General features: G+C 38.6%; 1 protein-coding gene across 3 annotated transcripts in view; it reads left to right on the top strand.

The window, feature by feature from the left end:
* Positions 1-21,228, top strand: part of LOC309958560 (flavin-containing monooxygenase 5-like) — a 37,424-nt gene extending 16,196 nt beyond the window's left edge. For all 3 annotated transcript variants that reach the window (XM_082834563.1, XM_082834564.1, XM_082834565.1), the window contains exons 6-9: positions 1,792-1,991; positions 5,710-6,062; positions 11,667-11,739; positions 12,895-21,228. In XM_082834563.1, coding sequence (XP_082690689.1) covers positions 1,792-1,991; positions 5,710-6,062; positions 11,667-11,739; positions 12,895-13,240 — 972 coding nt within the window. In that variant the 3' untranslated portion in view covers positions 13,241-21,228. The remainder of the gene's footprint in view (positions 1-1,791; positions 1,992-5,709; positions 6,063-11,666; positions 11,740-12,894) is intronic.
* Positions 21,229-22,158: the final 930 nt, after the last annotated feature.

The following is a 22,158-nucleotide window of genomic DNA, read 5'->3' as shown; positions in this document are numbered from 1 at the left end:
AATGCCTGGTTGTTCTTCAGTAACTTTAACTAAGCTGTGCTTCTCCACAAATTGTTTTTAAATTATTTTTAAAAATAGAAGTTTAATGCCACAACTTTGTTAAATGAACTTTACCCGCAAACTCCATTCAGTAACACTTCCCAGGTCTATCCTCATCTATCCCCACAAAACTGATTTCATATATTACTCCATGAATTAATTCAACAAGCATTTATTAGGAAATAGGTATATAAACAATAAAGGGTAAAAATGTGTGTGGGTGCTATGATAAAAGAATGTACCAGGTATGTGGTGTTGACCGAAGGCATGAGCTTTCTTTAATACCATTGGCTTGTTAAATGGTCAGCTGTAGAGGAGCTGGGCCTTACAAGCACTGAGGAATTGTAAATTGCCAAAGAACAAGGCAGCAAGAGCGGGTGTAGGTAAGGTGGTTGTGTCTGAGAAAGCTTTGTGACGTATGTATTTTTGTCACTATTTTATACATAGAGAACTTTTTAACTGAAACTCTGAGCATTTACATTACTCATAACCTATATTTAAAAAGTTATCTACACTGCACATAAAATCATTTGATTTCTAAGACCACACAGGCTCTTTCAATTGTGACACGTAAAAGTGCTTATTTATGATAGCGGTTATGGTCACCATCGGTGAGAATATATGTATGAAGTACATAATTAGCCCTCTATAGACAGGTCACCGTTTAACATGAAATGTTAGACAAAACACCATAAAACAATGTACTTATATAGCTTACAACCCGGGAAACTATCTCCAGAGAGTTTTATAATATAAAGTGATGCTTTTGCCAGGTAGTTGAATACCAAACTTTTTATCAGCTCTGAATGTGGACTTTAGCCAGCAGATAACAGAAAGACGGACCAGCTCCCTTTGTGCTACTTGCAATCTTCAGTATTTCCCTTAAATAATCGATGAAACATTACTTAAGCACAGACTTTGGAGTCAGACTTAGGTAGGAAATTCAGCTCTACCACTTAGTGCTATATGACCTCAGGCAAGTTATTCATCCTCTCCATTCTTCTCACCCATATAAAGGACATAACAATACCTACCTCAAGAGGTTGTTGTATTGATTAAATAAAAATATAGATAAAGGACCTAGTACAGCGATTTACAGGTTACAATTCTCAATAAAAGGAAGTGATGCTGATGATAGGTAGGGGACTAAAGGATGTATATGCTCTACCTCCCACCTTGGAGAAAACATATTTGGAAAGATATAAAATAAGAATATATAATGTTACATGTCAATATAAATAAGTTTTTTGTAATAATGTAAACAATGCCAAAGGCAAAATAAAGACTGAAGATTTTGGATTAATGATGTCCAGTTGCTTTCAGCTTTACTGTTCCATGATTTTAAATGAGTTGGACAGGTGACAAGTGCTAGAGAAGTTCAGAAGATGGAGAGAAAATTATCAGCCAGAACAGTCAGTGGTATCTTCATGGAGGAGGGAGACTTGATCTGGATCTGAAAAATTAATAGGCTTTGGAGAATTAAGCTTTTCAGGGAGGCATAATGACATTAAACAGAAATGCACTGGTAGTTCAGAGCAAGACATAGTCTTGGTCAGTGACTACCCCAATTTAATTGTAAGCTTAGTGTTTGAAAAGAAAATGGCAGGAAATTTAAAAATATATATATTACCAGGGAATGAAAAGCCAGACTAATGAGTTTGAACTTCATCTTGAAGAAACTGGGTTCCCATTCCTTCAGAGAAATGAGTCAGAGAACGGCAAAAACAAACATTTTTTTTTCCCATGCCTCAGGTTTTCCTCAGCACCAGAAGAGGGGCTTGGATCTTCAATCGTGTCGGAGATTATGGATATCCTTTTGATGTGTTGTTGACTTCTCGATTTCAATATTTTATGAGGAAGATTTGTGGTCAATCATTAGCAAATATATTTTTGGAAAAAAAGATGAACCAAAGGTTTGATCATGAACTGTTTGGCCTGAAGCCTAAACACAGGTATGTTCCCAGGCTGGGAGGTGGGCAGTAACAGCCAAGGCAAAGAATAAGGACTGTTCCCATAGGCTAATAGTAGGGTTACCTCTATGTTTACATTAAGCAAGTCCACAGAATCTGAGATTAGATTTCTACCTTTCCCTCACAGAAGTCGAAGATCTACTGGTCTATAATTTTCAGGCTGTAATTCTCCTTGGCATTAACCATTTTTATCATTCCCTGAGGTACCAGTTCTTTTTACATGATGCCCAACAGCAACAACAAAATGGTAATAGAGGGCAGGGCATCTTTCATTCATTCATCCAACAAACTGAGCATCTGTTATGAGCCAAGCATTATACTGGCATGAGAATACTGAGACTAAAGACCTAATAGTAATACTAATAGTAATAATAACACCCTACCTTTTTGAGGACTTAATATAAGACAAGCACAGTGCTAAATGAGTTACGCGCATTATCTCATTTAATCCTCACAGCAGCCCTATAGGTTGGTACTATTTTGATCTCCATTTTGCAAATATAAAAATTGACACTTAGAGAACCTAATTTGCCCGAGATCACACAAGTAACAAATGACAGACTGGAGAAATGGATATTTCCTTTAATACTCTACGAAGAAGACAGACAATAGAATATGATAAAGAAATGCATGGAGTCCTATGAGAGTATGAAGGATAGAAGTCCTCACACAGCATACAAGGTAGACTGTGATAGCATTTCCAAAGGCTGATTTTAAATGCTGTTTTCCCTTCCGACTTCTATTTTATTTTTCATAAATTTATTTATTTATTTTTGGCTGCGTTGGGTCTTTGTTGCTGCACGTGGGCTTTCTCTACCTGTGGTGAACAGGTGCTACTCTTTGTTATGGTACTTGGGCTTATCGTGGTGGCTTCTCTTGTTGCAGAGCATGGGCTCTAGGTGCTCAGGCTTCAGTAGTTGTGGCATGCAGTCTCAGCAGTTTTGGCTCCCGGGCTCCAGAGCGCAGGCCCAGTAGTTGTGGTGCATGTGCTTAGTTGCTCTGCAGCATATGGGATCTTCCCGGACCTGGACTCGAACCTGTGTCCCCTGTATTGGCAGGTGGATTCTTAACCACTGTGCCAACAGGGAGTCCAATGTTTAGGTTTACTTGCTATAAAATAGTAAGTACAATAAGCACCCATATACCCTTCACTTAGATTCACCTATTATTCACAGTTTACTATATTTGCTTTCTCTCTCTCCCTCTCTCTGGAGATAGATAGATCCATACATATATGGCATCCATATATACATACATGTATTCATACATTTTTTTTTCTGAACCATTCGAGAGTACGCTGCAGTCAGTAAGACATTTTACCCTACATTCTTTAGCATATATTGCCTAAGATAAAGGGCATTCTTCTACATAAACATAATTATCACACTTAGTAAATTTAACATTGATAAAAATACCATTACCTAATATATTGCATATTCAAATTTCCCAAATTGTTTCAATAATATTGTAGCTTTTTAAAATTTTTAGCCGTGCCATGTGGCTTAAAGTGCAGAATCCTAACCATTGGGCTGCCAGGGAATTACCTGTAGCTTTTTTATTTTTCACTCCAAGATCCTGTGGGGTATTACACCATTGCATTTAGTTGTCATATTTCTTTAATCTCTCAGTCTGAAATAAATCTCTCTTTTATTGACATGGATTTTTTTAAAGAATTGAAGCCATTTGTTTTGCAGAAAGTCTCTAAATTTGGACTTTCATAGCTGTTCTTCCTCTATTATATTTAGGTTAAACAGTCTTGGTGTGAATTCTCATATGTTATGTTGTGCCTTCTTGGTGGATCACATCAGGAGCTGTATGATAGCAGCTCATTGCATATTAATGATGTAAAATTCGATCACTTGGATTAGGTGGTATCTACTAGGTTTCTTTACTGTAAAGATATTTTTTCCTTTGAAATTAATCAGTGGGGTGATATTTTGAGACTGTGCCTGCCAACAACCTTTCAGGAATTTATTTCGCCCAATTATGGAAACTGTAGCATCCATAACTTTGGTGATCACAAAATATATTGAGGTTATATGGAATAATAGAAGAGAGTCAAACAAATAGGGTAAGGAAGTAGCATTCTAATTATAAATACAAGGTCTTGGAATAGCAAAAAATACATTATGCTCTGAGACCTGCACATAGTTTGGTTTGGCTGGACTACAGGCAAAGATGGAAGAGTGACTGAGTACATCTCCTGGTTCACTGGGTAGATATATGAAAATGTTTGTATGCTCTGCTAAATAAAAAGTTTAGAATGAAGACAGCCCACAGCCACTGAAAGATTTTAAGCAGGTGAGTGACATAATAATAAATACATTTTGGAACAATCACTCCAAAAATGATGTAGAACATAGACTGAAAGGGGATGGAGCAGGAGGCACTAGAGACAGCTGTAATGGCCCAGGTGAAACAGCACAAGTAAAACTTTTCTGGGGGTGTTAAAAGGAGAAAGCGTGGCCTTGGTGACCAGATGTAAGACTCACAGTTTTGTGGCTTGGGCCACAAAATGTGGATGGTGGTACTGTTAGTGAACAGGAGTAAGTTTGGAGAGAAAGATGAAATGATGAGGTTGGAATGAGAACAGAATCTGTACCTAAAGGTTTGCGTCAAAGAATTACTAAATGCAGCAAACCAGTAATACTGTTTAAACATATCTTGTTCCTAAGAAGAGGCCAGCTCTGTCTGAACATGATGGGCTGAGGATTCTCAGAGCTGTTAACACAGGGTCCAGGATTCACACTGCTTTTAGAAAGGTTCTGCACCTTATCCTATGTTATTTCAAGGAAACACTACTTACCATGCCTAGAGTATCTCAAGGGAGTTCATAAAAAAACATTTGATATAAATCCTAAAATCCTAGGCTGTGTGACCTTGGGCAAGCCAGTTAACTTCTTTAGGCCTCAGTTTCCTCCTCTATAGGACCTGGATAATGACAACTGTCCTGCCTCCTTCATTGGGTTTGCATGAGATTCAAATACATTAATGTACGTAAAAACAGTTTATAACTGTAAGTCACTATACACATGTAATTTATTATACCTTTTGGAAAATGATGGTCCAAGCCTGGCTCTTGGGCCTTTGAAGCGGAAAAGAGACTCAACAGAATGCTGATAGTCCAGTTCTGCAGATTTCTTGATATATGGATAGAAGCTACTAGACTGTGGCCTTATCATATCACTGAGAGCATTATTAGACCTTGAGAAACCATGCACGTACTCTTCAAATAAAACAATCCTTCCCTCACTTCTCCAACAGCTTCTCTTTCAATGCCATCCAGGGTCAAACTTTTTTTTTTTTTTCCTGCGGTACGCGGGCCTCTCACTGTCGTGGCCTCTCCCGTTGCAGAGCACAGGCTCTGGACACGCAGGCCCAGCGGCCATGGCTCACGGGCCCAGCCGCTCCGCAGCATGTGGGATCTTCCCAGACCGGGCCACGAACCCATGTCCCCTGCATCGGCAGGTGGACTCTCAACCACTGCGCCACCAGGGAAGCCCCAGGGTCCAACTTTTACTCTGAGATCCTTACCTTTATCAAGCTGGTATACATTAGACCTTTCCCAAATTTCATGAATAAAGGAAGACTATTGGCATATTGATTAACCACCTCAATCAAAATAGAATTTTACTTACATGGTAATGATCTCTCTCTCTCATGATCTCTCTCGTTTTTCCTTCTTTATCATCTTTCACAGAGTTCTGAGTCAGCAACCAACCATAAATGATGATCTGCCAAACTGTATAATTTCTGGCTTGGTGAAGGTGAAATCAAACGTGAAGGAATTCACAGAGACAGCGGCCATATTTGAGGATGGCTCCAGGGAGGATGACATTGATGCTGTTATCTTTGCTACAGGCTATAGCTTTGCCTTTCCTTTTGTTGAAGATTCTGTCAAAGTAGTCAAAAACAAGATATCTCTGTATAAAAAGGTCTTCCCTCCTAACCTAGAAAAGCCAACTCTTGCAATCATAGGCTTGATCCAGCCCTTGGGTGCCATTATGCCCATTTCAGAGCTCCAAGGACGCTGGGTCACTCAAGTATTTAAAGGTAAGTGACCATGCAAGATGACTACCGAATTACTTAGTGGTTTGTTTAATTATGTTTATGTTCTTGCTTATAAATAGCTGAGACAGCATGTATGATTGTAACAGTGCCTGGTACAAAATTAGTGCTCAAAAATTAATTTTTGAGGGAATATAAAGTAGTAACTTATAATCATGGACATACAGCAGAATCTCCTAGGAAGTTTCCCCAAAACAGACATGTTTTTCCTGATGGTGTTTATTTAATAAGTCTGGTGTGGGACTGACATAAGATTGCTGAGAAAATGTTCCCCAGGTGATTCCAATATGCACTCCAGTTTAAAATCCACTCATCTAGATTTCAGACAACTGATACATATTTGTGAAGCAAAAGAATTTAATCTTCTTTCATTATAGTTAGAGAAAGTCACATATAGAAGCGCTGTGATTTCATTTTAGACAAAAATTAAGAGCTGGTTAAAGACTAGTCCAGAATGAAGAAGATTCAGCCACTCAAAGTCTTACTTTCCCCCCTTTATGTTCCCTCTTTCAGAAAGTTTTGGCTAGGAAAACATGAGAAAAAACTTTGGGGTTTGGGATAGTAGGCTCAATATGAATCAGCAGAATGATGTGGCTTCTAAAAGACTTAACTATATCTGGCATCATTTAAAAACTATAATATCCTGGAACTTACAACTGTTCTTCCCTGAACTGGTGAGACCACACCCAAAGACATTTTAAAAGTGAATCTGCAGTACATTAAAAGGAGAGAGACAAGAGTGGTTAAGGGGTTTGAAAATGTGCCATTTGAAGTACAGCTAAAGGAGCTGGAGAGGTTTGGCCTGGAGAGGATAAGATTTTGGGGAGATATGGTTCAGATACCTGCAGAGATTCCCGATGGCAGAAGGTTTTATATATTTGCTTAGTATCACTTCAAAGCGTTGAACCAGAACCAAGGAGTGAAATTTTGAGGGTTTGCACAATATTAGCTTAACATTAAAAATAAACTTTGGTCAGGCCAGTATGGAGTAGATTCAAGCCTCAGAATAGGGAGAAATCAAATGACTTTTAAGGTTCCTTCTAACAAAGAAGTTCTTTGTACCATTACTAATGTTTAATTAAAACTATTCAAAGTTCTTGTTGAGGGACTTCCCTGGTGGTCCAGTGGCTAAGACTCCACATCCCCAATGCAGGGGGCCTGGGTTTGATCCCTGGTCAGGGAACTAGATCCCACATGCCACAACTAAAGATCCAGCATGCTGCAAAGAGGATCCTGCGTAGCACATCTAAGACCTGGCACAGCCAAGTAAATAAATAAATATGTTTTTAGAGAGTTCTTATTGAAATTACAGATTCTTCTTCCCTAGTGAAGATCCTCATGGTAGCAGAGAAAAAAGAAGCAATGATGTTAGAGTTGATAGATAAAAAACTTTTCCAAATTTCCCCAAAGTTCTTTCATTTCTTTTTTTTTTTAATTTTTTGGCTGTGCCCTGGGGCATGTGGGAATCATCGTTCCCCAACTAGGGATCGAACCCACGCCCCCTGCAGCGGAAGCATGGAGTCTTAACCACTGGACTGCAAGGGAAGTCCCAAAGTTCTTTCATTTCTTAATTCCTTTTAATTCTATCCAGTAGATCATGTACTCCTTGAGCACTGGACCAGCAATCCAATGCAAGTAACCCATTAAGTTGGCTTAATTCCAGTCATATAAAGTGAATCTTTTAACTGGGTCAATTAAGTAAGAGGAAAAAGTTGCATTAAAATAGGCCACAGCATCTTGTATACTTTGAACAACTGAGACTCTTTTCCAGGACCAAGTGAACCATTGAGAGGATTAGGGAAAATGAGTTATTTGGAAGATTACACATTATGGCTATGGGATTAGGGGATCTTAGGGGAAATGCACAAAAAGCCCAGTTTCCTCTGCTAGCAAATCTTAGTGCTAATCCCTCTAGCTTTCTTCTAACACTTGGAAGGAAGGAATCATCAGAGAATCCCTATAACTTTATCAAGTTTCCAAAAGGAACCCTGAGTTTTTTGTTCTACTCTCTGCTTACCAGATCCTTGCTTTCTCATCTCTGAATTCTGCCTTCACTGTGCCAATTTTAAGACCTTAGAATCAGCTAGTTTCTCCCATTCTTTTACACCTGCCCAACTCAGCCTGTCCTCTTCCCTGGCCTGTCCTTTACCCACCAAGCCACATTTCCCTTCCTCCTTTGTCCTCTAGAATTACTATTCTCTTGTCAAGAAAATATTCCACCCTTTCCTAGAACACTGAACCCACTTGCTTACCTTGACAGAAATCTAGTTTTCTTTTGTCTCATTTGTAGCCCTCTCAAGAGCCCTTGTAAGTGTTCCACTTTCATTTAGTAACTTTCTTCCCTTGCAAACCGTATGAAATGATACCAATTCTCCGGATCACAAGGAAGCATTATGTCATAGCATGGCATTCAAGTTCCTCCACAAATTGGATACAGGCTGCTTTCTCAGGCCCATCTTTTGCAGGTCTTTACCATCCATCCTACAATCTTCTAGATGCACTGAATGACTTACCCACTATGCAGCAAACACAGCAGATACTCTTGTACCTTATCTCTTTGCTTCTGTTACTCTCTCTGCCTGGTATGCCTCCCCTTTACCCGTTATTTGTGTGGAAAAAGCCTGTTTATTTCCTCCCTCTCTTTGTAGTATATTGAAAGCTCTTTAAATAAAAGAATCATGTTTATTTGCCTTTGTCTTCCAAGTCTAGACCAGTGCCTAGCACATGGGAGGTAGCTAATACATCTCTATTCAGTGAATGCAAGTTTAGTTTTGGAGGTTTTCTAAACTCTATAGTAGAAAGTTCTTATCTGAGGATCTCAGCTTCTGAACTACCTTCTCAATTTCCGGTCATGGTAAAAGGCTGGACTGGACTGAAAGAGCAGAATGGCAGCCACACCTCCTTTCTCTTGTAACATAGTCTTTACATTTGAAGTGCAGGGACTAGTCAGGACTACATAAATACAATCTGACTTAGGTCTCAGAGCCGACTGAAAGACTTAGTTCCACAGAGTTAAAATTCAGGCTCACCCCGTTTGAACCTTGTCTTGGAACACTTTAGGAAATCTCTGAACTTCAGTTCCACACTGTTCTTCAACAACATTTGTCAGCTAACATTTACTGGCCTCTTAGTATATGCCAGACCCTCTGCTAGGTGCTGGAGATGCAAATATGACCAAATAGAAAATTCCTATCTTTATGGAACTCAGAGTCAAGCAAGGGAGACAAGTAAACAGACATTTAATGTGTTCATTCATTCAGCAGGTATTTACTATATCCTAAACAAGTGTCCAATAACAATGTAGAGGAGCTGGCTATGGGAGCAGAAAGGAATAAGTACCCAATTCTCCCTACAACTGCAAATACACTGTAAAAAAGAAGAGTTTACTAAAAGGACAAGGCCATCTTGACCAGAGAAGAGAATAATTAGTAATATTTATGCAAATTTAGAGAAAATGACAAAATAAACCAAGTCCTGAGAACTACAAGGAGTTCAGAATTCTGGAGAATAAAGTATTATAGGAATTAAAGAAAATGAAGCTGGAGATATTTATAGAGGCAAACATGAAAAATCCTTAGGTGCCATGCAAGAAGTTTACATTCAATGTAGGCAATAGAGAACATTTGAAGGATTAACTGGCAGAGGGGGAGTCAAATCAGATTTGTAATTCAGAAGATGTGTTAGAGGGAAATGAAATGGGAAATAGGTCAGTTGCGAGCCTGTGACAAAAGTCCAAGAAAGGCGTAATGAGGGCTTTAAACTAAGGTAAAGGAATACAAGGAGACAAATTTGAATGAAATTTCATTGGTGAATTTGAAAAGATTTGGATGGAATGTATGTTGGAGATGAAAGTGAGAAAAAGAATCTGCTCAGGGCTGTGGCCATTGATGTAAACTGGTAGTATAAGAGGAGGAGCAAGATAGGAAGGAGGGAGATACATATGGTAAAAATGACATGTGCCTGAATGAGGAAACATTGCAACAACAGTATCAATGAATTAAGAACTGCACCACCGGATACAGTACACATCTTTATATATTCCTATCTATTTACCTATCTAATTTATAGTGATTTTTTTCTTTGGTTGGGTTTTTGTTTTGTTTTGTTTTTTGGATGAATTGGCTGTGTCACAGACAAGAAATGACCTCCTCCTCCATAATGTTTCTACTTAAGAGAAGTAAAAATTACGGTGGTTCTATGAGAAATAATTTGGAAATCAACTCTCAAACTGTGTTTCATGAGCATCTTAAGACCTGTGATTAACTTCAAATGAAGCATTTCAGTGATTCCTCATTGAGTTATGAACATACGTAATAATTCCCAAGGCTAAAATGAAAAGAACACATGGCAAAACACAAAAGGCTATTTCTTGAGGGTTGAATTTGAGTCTCATGTTTTAAGAGGGACACACCAGGATAGTTACTAGAGTGTGCCTAGAGAAGGGTAACCAATGTGGCAGAAAATGTGAAACCTGTTATATGGAGAACTGTTAAGGCTTTAAGGCTGATAATGGGAAGACTTAAAGAAGTTATGACAGTTTTCTCAAATGGTTCAAAACGCTGTCATTTGTTAATACTAGATTCCTTGGCCCTAGAAGGCAGAGTTAAGTCCACTGGTGCCAGTTGCATGGAGCCAGCTTCTGGGGTCAATGAAAAGAATAATGTTCCAGCAAGTAGAGCAGCCAAACAATTAAATCATCTCCTCAGGTGATGAGATCCCCATCACCAGAGATATTTAAGGAGGAATGAGATAACCACTTGAGAGTACTTGTAGAGAGGATTGTATTAGGTAAGATATATTCCCATTCTAAAATTACACGTTCCAGAATTTTGTGGAGTAACACTTTAGAGTTGGGTGTGGCTAAAGTTTTCTACATGGCATAGTGCCTGTAAATCCGGGCATAAAGCTAATCATTTAAATTGAGAGTTGTCTATGTCAACTTAAATACTATTCTACCTTTGTCTAGCCATGTCCTTGGTGTTAAATTCCTGCTACTGGAACTGTTCATTGGTGCTTAAATTTATCTGTTAAGATTGGGTATTATGAGTTGCCCTTGACCTTACCCCTCACTCTCAGTAAATAAAAAATTTAGAAGGTAAGGCTTATCTTCCATGGAACTGTAGGCATACAACAGGACTGAGAGTTTACTTTTACTTCCTTCTCCCTGTGGTATAAAGCCTCTTTGTTAATAAGAGTACAAGTACAGGTGTGTTTCCCATATTCCTCCCGCCCTTTTACTTTGTACCTCATTTTCCATATACTTTTAAGGCCATTTATCATTTCCTCATGTCCAGATTTCATTTCCCAATTGAAAGACTATGTTAGGGAGGAGGCAGGTATTGGTTGGAAAGCAGATTCGGAGAAATATCTTCCAAAGACAAAGTAGAAAAGAGTAAGCTACTGAGGTTAATATGATTATATTCTGGTGGTGGTAGGGTAAGGTGATCAAGCGAAGGTGTAACCTCCTTGGTACAGACAACTAGCCTGTATTCCTTTGAATTTTCCATAGCATGGTAATTGTTAATAGGGTTAGTGTTCATACTGAGGTAATTTTAATTTTACACTTAAAATTTTGATTTTTCTCTTTAGGGATAAAGACATTGCCCTCACAAAATGAAATGATAAAAGAAATAGCTAAGGTTCGAGAGGATATGGCCAAAAGGTAAGAATTCTCCTAGGAAGATAGGTGGTTATTTTTTCCCACTTCTTTCTTAATAAGAGCAATATTGTACTGTATTTATTATCCTCATGTCTGTTTAAGGATTTAGAGTATATTTTGAAGGAAAAGGAAATAATAGTTTGTGACAATAGAATAGAGAAATACCACCAAGTGGTTTGAATATGGATGGGAAAGGAGAGAAAAGCTTAAGAAAATTCTATGTTTAGGGCCTAAAAGAAAAGTCAAGTAGGAAAAAGCACATGGAGAGAAAGCCAGGCATATTATTTTGGCAAGGATTACTTGAAGGGCTGTTAGAGCTGCCAGAGAAAGGAAAGGCAGTGATGAATTAATGAGAGGTAGATGTGGTTAAATTACAAATCTGTAGGTAGATGTACAAATCTGCAGAGGCCACTTTGCTGGCTGTCATGTGACAGCATACTCAGGTCACAGTGGCTTTTGGTATGAGTAATCTATAGGATCTGGGAAGGTGGTACCATCAGCCAGTATTTTAGTGCTTGGGTGGACACATTTAGCAATCTGAATTTCAGAACTTGTGCTTATTCACTTGGTGATCTTTATTTGAACAAAGTTGATGTTGATGAAGTTCCTAAATTTTTGTGGAAAAGTCAGAGGCACAATCATCCCACGCCCAAAGACGTGGTTTTATTCAATTGATTATACCAGCATAACTCTCCCTTCTGCAAGGAGGAGAAAGCACTTTTTTATTTAACCCTGATACCCTTTCTAGGTGCTCTCCTATTTTCCTCCTTCCTTTCACTCCCAAACTTCTACAATATATAATCTACATTATATATATTGACTTGTAATCCTTTCCTCTTTGTTCTCAGCTTATCTATTTCTTCCACATCCTTCAAGGACTTATCATACCTCGATTTTAACTACCCTCTTCTACATTTCTATTTAGGAGTCTAATACCACATGATTTACCAAAAGTCTTACATTCTTCTCTGTTTCATGTGTATCTATCTTATCGAGTCCAGTGGACTATAAGGCCCTTAAGGATAGAGACAGTGTCTTTCTTCACTATTTACTGCAGCTCCTAGCTCAATATTGAGCCAAGAGCAGATAGGAAGCATTGATTAATTGATGGAGTGACTGAATTGTTAATAGGCATGGCTTCTGTCTTCTCTGCTTCAGGTACGTGGACAGCCAACGCCATACCATTCAGGGAGACTATATAGATACCATGGACGAGCTTGCTGACCTGGTGGGCGTCAGGCCCAATCTGCTGTCCCTGGCCTTCACTGACCCCAAATTGGCATTACAGTTGTTTTGGGGACCCTGTACTCCAATCCAGTATCGGCTACACGGCCCTGGAAAGTGGGATGGAGCTCGAAAAGCTATCCTCACCACAGAAGATCGTATCAGGAAGCCGCTAATGACAAGAGTAACTGAAAGCAACAATTCCACAACTTCAACAATAACAATGGCCAGGTTTATGCTGGCTGTGGCTTTCTTTGCTATAATTATGACCTATTTTTAGCTGTTCCATTGTCACTGTCCCAGTTTTCTTTGAAAGCTGGATCTGGAGATGCCTTCAGAACCTGACAAGATTGAACAACTCTCAGCTTCACATTGCCCAGAAATCTACTTTTATTTCTCTTTCCAAAGCATTAATACTTTTTTCCTCTTTTCCCTACAGTGAAATCTCAGCTTTTCATTTGTACTGACTTACCTCCCTTACTCTTATGACCCATCACTTTTTCCTTCCAGTAATTCCTGGACTGTGAGCTCAGGTACTCTGTTAGTCATCTTTGTTTGTCCTTAGCAGAGTTCCTGACATGTGGTAGGTGCTTTCTTTTCTTTTTTTTTTGACATGTTTATTGGAGTATAAATGCTTTACAATATTGTGTTAATTTCTGCTGTACGACAAAGTGAGTCAGCTATGTGTATACATATATCCCCATATCCCCTCCCTCTTCAGCTTCCCTCCCACCCTCCCTATCCCATCCCTCTAGGTCATCACAAAGCATTGAGCTGATCTCCCTGTGCTATGCAGCAGCTTCCCACTAGCCATCCACTTTACATTTGGTAGTGTATATATGTCAATGCTACTCTCTCACTTCATCCCAGCTTCCTCTTCCCCGCTGTGTCCTCAAGTCCGTTCTCTAAGTCTGCATCTTTATTCCTGCCCTGCCCCTAGGTTCATCTGTACCACTTTTTTAAATCACATATATATGCGTTAGCATACAGTATTTGTTTTTCTCTTTCTGACTTACTTCACTCTGTATGACAGATTCTAGGTCCATGCACCTCAGCACAAATAACTCAATTTCGTTCCTTTTTATGGCTGAGTAATATTCCAATATATATATATGTGCCACATCTTCTTTATCCATTCATCTGTTAATGGACACTTAGGTTGGTTCCATGTCCTGGCCTTTGTAAATAGTGCTGCAATGAACATTGTGGTACATGACTCTTTTTGAATTATGGTTTTCTCAGGGTATATGCCCAGTAGTGGGATTGCTGGGTCATATGGTAGTTCTATTTGTAGTTTTTTAAGGAACCTACATACTGTTCTCAATAGTGGATCTATCATTTACATTCCCACCAACAGTGCAAGAGGGTTCCCTTTTTTCCACACCCTCTCCAGCATTTATTGTTAATAGATTTTTTGCTGATGGCCATTCTGACCAGTGTGAGGTGATACCTCATTTTGGTTTTGATTTGCATTTCTCTAATGATTAGTAACGTTGAGCATATTTTCATGTATTTGTTAGCTATCTGTATGTCCTCTTTAGAGAAATGTCTATCTAGGTCTTCTGCCCATTTTTGGATTGGGTTGTTTGTTTTTATGATATTGAGCTGCATGAGCTGATTGTATATTTTGGAGATTAATCCTTTGTCAGTTGCTTCGTTTGCAAATATTTTCTCCCATTCTGAGGGTTGTCTTTTCATCTTGTTTATGGTTTCCTTTGCTGTGCAAAAGCTTTGAAGTTTCATTAGGTCCCATTTGTTTATTTTTGTTTTTATTTCCCTTATTCTAGGAGGTGGGTCAAAAAGGATCTTGCTGTGATTTATGTCATAGAGTGTTCTCTCTATTTTTTCCTCTAAGTGTTTTATAGTGTCTGGCCTTACATTTAGGTCTTTAATTCATTTTGACTTTATTTTTGTATCTGGAGTTAGGGTGTGTTCTAATTTCATTCTTTTACATGTAGCTGTCCAGTTTTCCCAGCACTCCTTATTGAAGAGGCTGTGTTTTCTCCATTGTATATTCTTGTCTCCTTTATCAAAGACAAGGTGACCCTATGTGCATGGGTCTATCTCTGGGCTTTCTATCCTTTTCTATTGATCTATATTTCTGTTTTGGTGCCAGTACCATACTATCTTGATTACTGTAGCTTTGTAGTATAGTCTGAAGCCAGGGAGCCTGATTCCTCCAGGTCTGTTTTTCTTTCTCAAGATTGCTTTGGCTATTTGGGGTATTTTGTGCTTCCATACAAAATTGTGGAATTTTTTGTTCTAGTTCTGTGAAAAATGCCACTGGTAATTTGATAAGGATTGCATTGAATCTGTAGATCGCTTTGGGTAGTATAGTTATTTTCACAATATTGATTCTTCCAATCCAGGAGCATGGTATACCTCTCCATCTGTTTATGTTATCTTTGATTTCTTTCATCAGTGTTTTATAGTTTTCTGAGTACAGAACTTTTGCCTCCTGAGGTAGGTTTATTCCTAGGTATTTTATTTTTTTTGTTGCGATGGTAAATCGGATTGTTTCCTCAATTTCTCTTTCTGATCTTTTGTTGTTAGTGTATAGGAGTGTAAGAGATTTCTGTGCATTAATTTTGTATCCTGCAACCTTACCAAATTCATTGATTAGCTCTAGTAGTTTTCCGGTGACATCCTTAGAATTTTCTATGTATAGTATCATGTCATTGGCAAACAGTCACAGTTTTACTTCTTTTCCAATTTGTATGCCTTTTATTTCTTTTTCTTCTCTGATTGCTGTGGCTAGGACTCCCAATACTATGTTGAATAATAGTGGCAAGAGTGGACTTTCTTGTCTTGTTCCTGATCTTAGAGGAAATGCTTTCAGTTTTTCACCATTGAGAATGATGTCTTCTGTGTGTTTGTCATATATGGCCTTTATTATGTTGAGGTAGGTTCCCTCTATGCCCACTTTCTGGAGTTTTTGTCATAAATGGGTGTTGAATTCTGCCAAAAGCTTTTTCTGCATCTATTGAGATAATCATATGGTTTTTATTCCTTAATTTGTTAATATGGTGTATCACATTGATTGTTTTGTGTATATTGAAGAATCCTTGGATCCCTGGGATAAATCCCACTTGATCATGGTGTATGATTCTTTTAATGTGCTGTTGGATTCTGTTTGCTAATATTTTGTTGAGGATTTTTGCATCTATGTTCATCAGTGATATTGGTCTCTAATTTTCTTTTTTTGTGATATGTTTGTTTGGTTTTGGTATCAGGGTGATGGCGGCCCTCATAGAATAATTTGGGAGTGTTCCTCTCTCCACAATTTTTCGGAAGAGTTTGAAAAGGATAGGTGTTAACTCTTCTCTAAGTGTCTTAGAGAATTCTCCTGTGAAGCCATCTGTTCCTAGACTTTTGTTTGTTGGAATATTTTTAATTACAGTTTCAATTTCATAACCTGTGATTGGTCTGTTTATGTTTTCTAATTCTTCCTGGTTCAATCTTGGAAAGTTGTACTTTTCCAGGAATTTGTCCATTTCTTCCAGGTTATCCATTTTATTGGCATAGAGTTGCTTGTAGTAGTCTCTTATAATCTTTTGTATTTCTGTGGTGTCAGTTGTAATCTCTCCCTTTTCATTTCTAATTTTATTGATTTGAGTCCTCTCCCTTTTTTTCTTGATAAGTCTGGCTAAAGGTTTAACAGTTTTGATTATCTTCTCAAAGAACCAGTTTTTAGTTTTATTGATCTTTGCTATTGTTTTCTTTGTTTCTATTTCATTTATTTTTGCTCTGATCTTATGATTTCTTTCCTTCTGCTAATTTTGGGTTTTCTTTGTTCTTTTTCTAGTTGCTTTAGGTGTAAGGTTAGATTGTTTATTTTAGATTCTTCTTGTTTCTTGAGGTGAGCTTGAATTGCTATGAACTTCCCTCTTACAACTGCTTAAGCTGTGTCCCATAGGTTTGGGATCATTGTGTTTTCATTGTCATTTGTTTCTAGGTATTTTTTTATTTCTTCTTTGATTTCTTCATTGATCTCTTGGTTATTTAGCAGCACACTGTTTAGCCTCCATGTATTTGTCTTTTACTGTTCTTTTTCCTGTAATTGATTTCTAATCTCATAGCATTGTGGTCAGAAAACATGCTTGATACGATTTCAATTTTCTTAAATTTTCCAAGGCTTGATTAGTGATCTATTCTGGAGATCATTCCAGGTGCACCTCAGAAGAAAGTGTATTTTTCCACTTTCAGGTGGAATGTCCTAAGAATATCAATTAGGTCTCTTTGGTCTATTGTGTCTTTTAAAACTTGTGTTTCCTTATTTATTTTCTCTCTGGATGATCTGCCTATTGGTGTAAGTGGGGTGTTAAAATCCCCCACTACTATTGTGTTACTGTTGATTTCCCTTTATGGCTGTTAATATTTGCCTTATGTATTGAGGTACTCCTATGTTGGGTGCATAAATATTTATAGTTGTTACGTTTTCTTCTTGGATTGATCACTTGATCATGATGTAGTGTCCTTCCTTATCTCTTGTAACAGTCTTTATTTTAAAACTATTTTATCTTATATAAGTATAGCTACTCCAGCTTTCTTTTGATTTCCATTGGCATGCAATATATTTTTCCATCCCCTCACTTTCAGTCTATATGTGTCCCTAGATCTGAAGTGGGTTTCTTGTAGACAGCATATATAAGGCTCTTGTTTTTGTATCCATTCAGCCAGTCTGTCTTTTGGTTGGAGCATTTAATCCATTTACATTCAAGGTTATTATCAATATGGATGTTCCTATTACCATTTTCTTAATTGATTTGGGTTTGTTTTTGTGGGTCTTTTTCTTCTCTAGTGTTTCCGCTTAGAGAAGTTCCTTTAGCATTTTGTTGTAAAGCTGGTTTGGTGGTGCTGAATTCCCTTAGCTTTTGCTTGTCTGTAAAGCTTTTGATTTCTCTGTCAAATCTGAATGAGATCCTTGGCAGGTAGACTAATCTTGGTTGTCAGTTTTTCTCTTTCATCACTTTAAATATGTCCTACCACTCCCTTCTGGCTTGCAGAGTTTCTGCTGAAAGATCATCTGTTAATCTTATGGGGATTCCTTTTTATGTTATTTGTTGATTTTCCCATGTTGCTTTCAATATTTTTTCTTTGTATTTAATTTTTAATAGTTTGATTAATATGTGTGTCACCATGTTTCTCTTTGGGTTCATCCTGTATGGGACTCTCTGCACTTCCTGGACCTGATTGACTATTTCCTTTCCCGTGTTATGTAAGTTTTTGACTATAATCTATTCAAATATTTTCTCACTTTATTTTTCTCTTCTTCTTCTGGGACCCCTCTAATTCAAATGTTGGTGTGTTTAATATGGTCCCAGAGGTCTCTGAGACTGTTGTCAGTTCTTTTCATTCTTTTTTCTGCTCCCTGCTCTTATTTCCACCATTTTATCTTCCAGCTCACTTATCCGTTCTTCTGCCTCAGTTATTCTGCTATTGATTCCTTCTAGAGTATTTTTAATTTCAGTTATTGTATTGTTCATCACTGTTTGTTTGCTCTATAGTTCTTCTAGATCCTTGTTAAATGTTTCTTGTATTTTCTCCATTATGTTGCTGAGATTTTGGATCATCTTAAATATCATTGCTCTGAACTCTTTTTCAGGAAGGTTGCCTATTTCATCTTCATTTATTTGGTCTTGTAGGTTTTTACCTTGCTACTTTGTCTGCAACATATCTTTTGTCATATATTTTTTTTATTGGTGGGGCATATTCCAGTGTCACTGGTTGTTTGGCCTGCAGCATCCAGCACTGGAGTTTGCAGGCAGTTGGATAGAGCCGGGTCTTGGTGCCAAGATGAGGACCTTTGGGAGGTCTCACTCCGATTAATATTCCCTGGGGTCTGAGGATCCTTGTTAGTCCAGCAGTTTGGATTCAGAGCTCCCACCACAGGAGCTCAGGCCCAACCTCCGGCCTGGGAACCAAGATCCCGCAAAACATGTGGCATGTTTAAAAAAAAAAAAGAGAGAGAGAAAAGAAGGAACAGTACAATAACAATGAATAAAAAACAAAATAAAATTAGAAAGATAAAAAATGTATTAGGAAAAATAAAAATATAATTGAAACAACTGCAACAAGGTAAAACAAAACCACAACAGAAAAAAGAAAGAAAATAAAGGGGAGGAACAAGCCAAAAAGAGCAGAACAATAACAAAGTATAAAGAATAAAATAAAATAAGAAAAATAAAAGATTTATTAGAAAAAATAAAAATATAAATGAATCAACAACAAGGTAAAACAGAAACCCAATCTAAAAGAGGAAAAAGAAAAAGAAAAAAAAGAAAGCCTTGGCTATGGGGGTCAGACTTTAGGCAGGGGTGTAACTTAGGCAGTGGTGGGGGTGACTTTTGAGCATGGGGCAGGGCCTAGTCAGGGTTACGTTCAAGCGTGGGGTGGAGCCCTGCTTAGGACCTGCCCATGAAATGGGAGAGGTAGCACCTCCAAAGAAGGGCCCTCGGAATGTGGAGTTCTGGAGTTTGGAGGTACGGCCGTGCGTGAGGGCGTGTGGATGGGGTTTAGGCCCAGCGTGGTTGGAGGGGCTCTCAGAGGGGCTCTCCAAGTGTAGAGGTAGGGCCCTGGGTGGGGTGTAGGGGCGGGGCTCGGGCTCTCTGCGGCAGGAGGGAGGCTCCGAGGGAAGAGGATTAGGCCAGGGAGCTCCCCGGTGCCCAAGTGCACAGGGAAAACACTGGCCAGGTTCCCTTCCATTCCTCCACGCCCCCCCTCCCTGGGTCTCCCCCAGGCTCTCCCCCATCCCCACTTGACCCCTAACCGTGGATGGGTCCCACTGGGTGTAGGACTCCTCCCTTCCCCCCGCCACCCCTTAGGGGTGCCAGTTCTGTAGGTCTGGCCTTTACTTTTGCTCCCCTTTCCCTCCCTCCCACTCCCTCAGGACCCGCATGGCTGGAGGGGGCCTCAGTGTGCAGAGGATCAGGCCTGGGATCTCAGCAGGCTCCCAGGAGCCCAAGTGGGCAGGGGAAACCTGGGTACGCTTCCTTTTGCTCCTCTGCCCTCCCAATGACCAATTTTCCCCTGCAGGAGTGGGATCCCTTCCCTTCCCCCAGCCGCCCCTCAGGAGTGCCAGTCCCGTCCCGCCTCCACTTCTCCTCCCCCCTCACACGCCACATGCCTCACATCCTACCCGGTGGCTGGGGGTTCCTCCTATCCCCTTAGGTGTCCATGGTCCCCCACCAGTACCTGGTAGGTGCCTTAGCTGTGCAGAGATGTGAATTCTGCGTCCTCCTAGTCCGTCATCTTGACCCTGCCCTTGTGGTAGGTGCTTAATAAATGTTTGCTGTCATTTATCAAATATTATGGTGGGGAGCATAAGCCAATATCTACATAAGAAATGGGTGACTCCATGTAACTGTGCTTCTGACAGTATTTGGTTTTCTACTGGAAGTTTAATCTTTTATTTGTTTTTAATATTGTAACTGAATGTATTTTTCCTGAGAGATAAAGGAAATAATGGATTTATAACAGTTGTATATATCTAGGGTAAGATATACAGATACTTAAACACTTTGTTTCACTAGCTGTTCACTAGGGTGTCTGATACCTTGTCATTTTCACTCTTTTCCTCCAAGCAAAACATCTCTATTTTCTCAATGAAGAAACTACCTTCAACTTTCTAGGCTCATGGATCATTCTAAAATCTACCAGCTGCCAACATGTTCAGCTTAGCTGGAAAACTTGGGATTTTAAATGAGCTGTCCAGTCTTTTTTGATCTCTTAGTTCCCATATTAGGATACAAGACTTTATCTTAGAACTGTGATAAGTAGTCATCAACTGCTGGTGTGGCCTACAAATGCCAATGATTAGATTTTCTCCTCCCAACTCCTACTTTCTCCCCTCCTAACCCTCCCACACAGAGAGTCTAAGTAATAAGTATTCAAAGAAGTCAGTTATGTAATAAATTAGAATTGATAACAACTACATATAGGGGTATTCTGCTTATAATGGTTCTTCTTATGTTGCACACTGTAGTTATGAAAAACAAAGCAAAGGAAATGAAAACCAGTGCCTCCAGTTTATGTCCAAGTGCTGCTGTTGATTCTGTTTTCCCATCCCTAGAAGTTTTGCTCTCTTCTTGTCTGTCAGAGTAGTTCACTAAATGTTAGATGTCTGGCACACCTAATTTCATGAAGAAAGGAACTGGATGTACCAGCCAAGTGTGCTCATAAATAAGCTGTGGTGTAATACATTTGGGATTGCTACCTATTGCTTAACCAAAAAATAAATTTGAACAACTGGAAGAACAACATTAGAAATCATTATCTTTCCCAATGTACAATAAACAAGAGAACCAGAAATGTGAGAACTACAACTTCCTCCTAATCGTGTAACTATTTGTACAATTCCTTGCTATTTCACCTAATTTCACCTGTGGAAATGCTTTTTGAGAATTAGAAGGTCTTTTTTCTTCCATAATCCTTGTGATACTGGGGATTTATCCTCTATTGAAATGGACCTAGTATCTTTTAATCTGCAGACTCTTCTAATTCAAAGGTAAATTGAAAGCTGCTTCTTTTTCATTTCCTTCTTTTAACAAATAAATTTGCCTCTTTCAGCATGTAAGTCTGTTGAATTAAAGTCCTTTGATAATGTAATTCCTAGTTATCAGCAATAAGTACCCCAGTTTCCTCTTTAAATAAAAAGCATGTAATTCTAAGTTCACTGATGCTCTCATTTTACTTATAATATGAAAGGTTACCAAAAAAAAAATCATTAGTTAAATTCTAATCCAAGCTAAAAGTAGGATGTGAATAGGAAAGTGAACTCAAAAGAATTCAAGATACAAAGCCCTAGCTTTGGTGAATATGTATTAATATTCATCAATTTACCATATCTTGCTTTTGTAATTATATTAAAAGGTTGTATCATTTTCCCAATTATATTATACAGAAAAATGCTTTCTTGTAGTGCCAGAAAGTAAGGAAGGGCTCAAAAAGCAAACTATGGGGGGGTATGTCACAGGGACACAGGAACCAACTGAAAGTGGTCCCAATGGCCAAAGCTGGAACAATTTGAACAACAATATAAATAGCCTAGCATTGGATTATAATATAAAGTATAAAAAATACCCATCAGTCCATAATGGTGTAAATAAGTGATTGAACAATAAGTGAGGTAGAATAGAGAAAAATCCCACATGGAAGAATTTCAAACAATTTACCTAAATACTCTGCCCTCCAGGAGTT

Source organism: Leucopleurus acutus (genome assembly GCF_964270905.1).
Source record: "Leucopleurus acutus genome assembly, chromosome: 2".
NCBI classification, from domain to species: domain Eukaryota; kingdom Metazoa; phylum Chordata; class Mammalia; order Artiodactyla; family Delphinidae; genus Leucopleurus; species Leucopleurus acutus.
The sequence above is the reverse complement of the archived record's forward strand: the minus strand, read 5'-3'. Positions and strand labels throughout refer to the sequence as shown.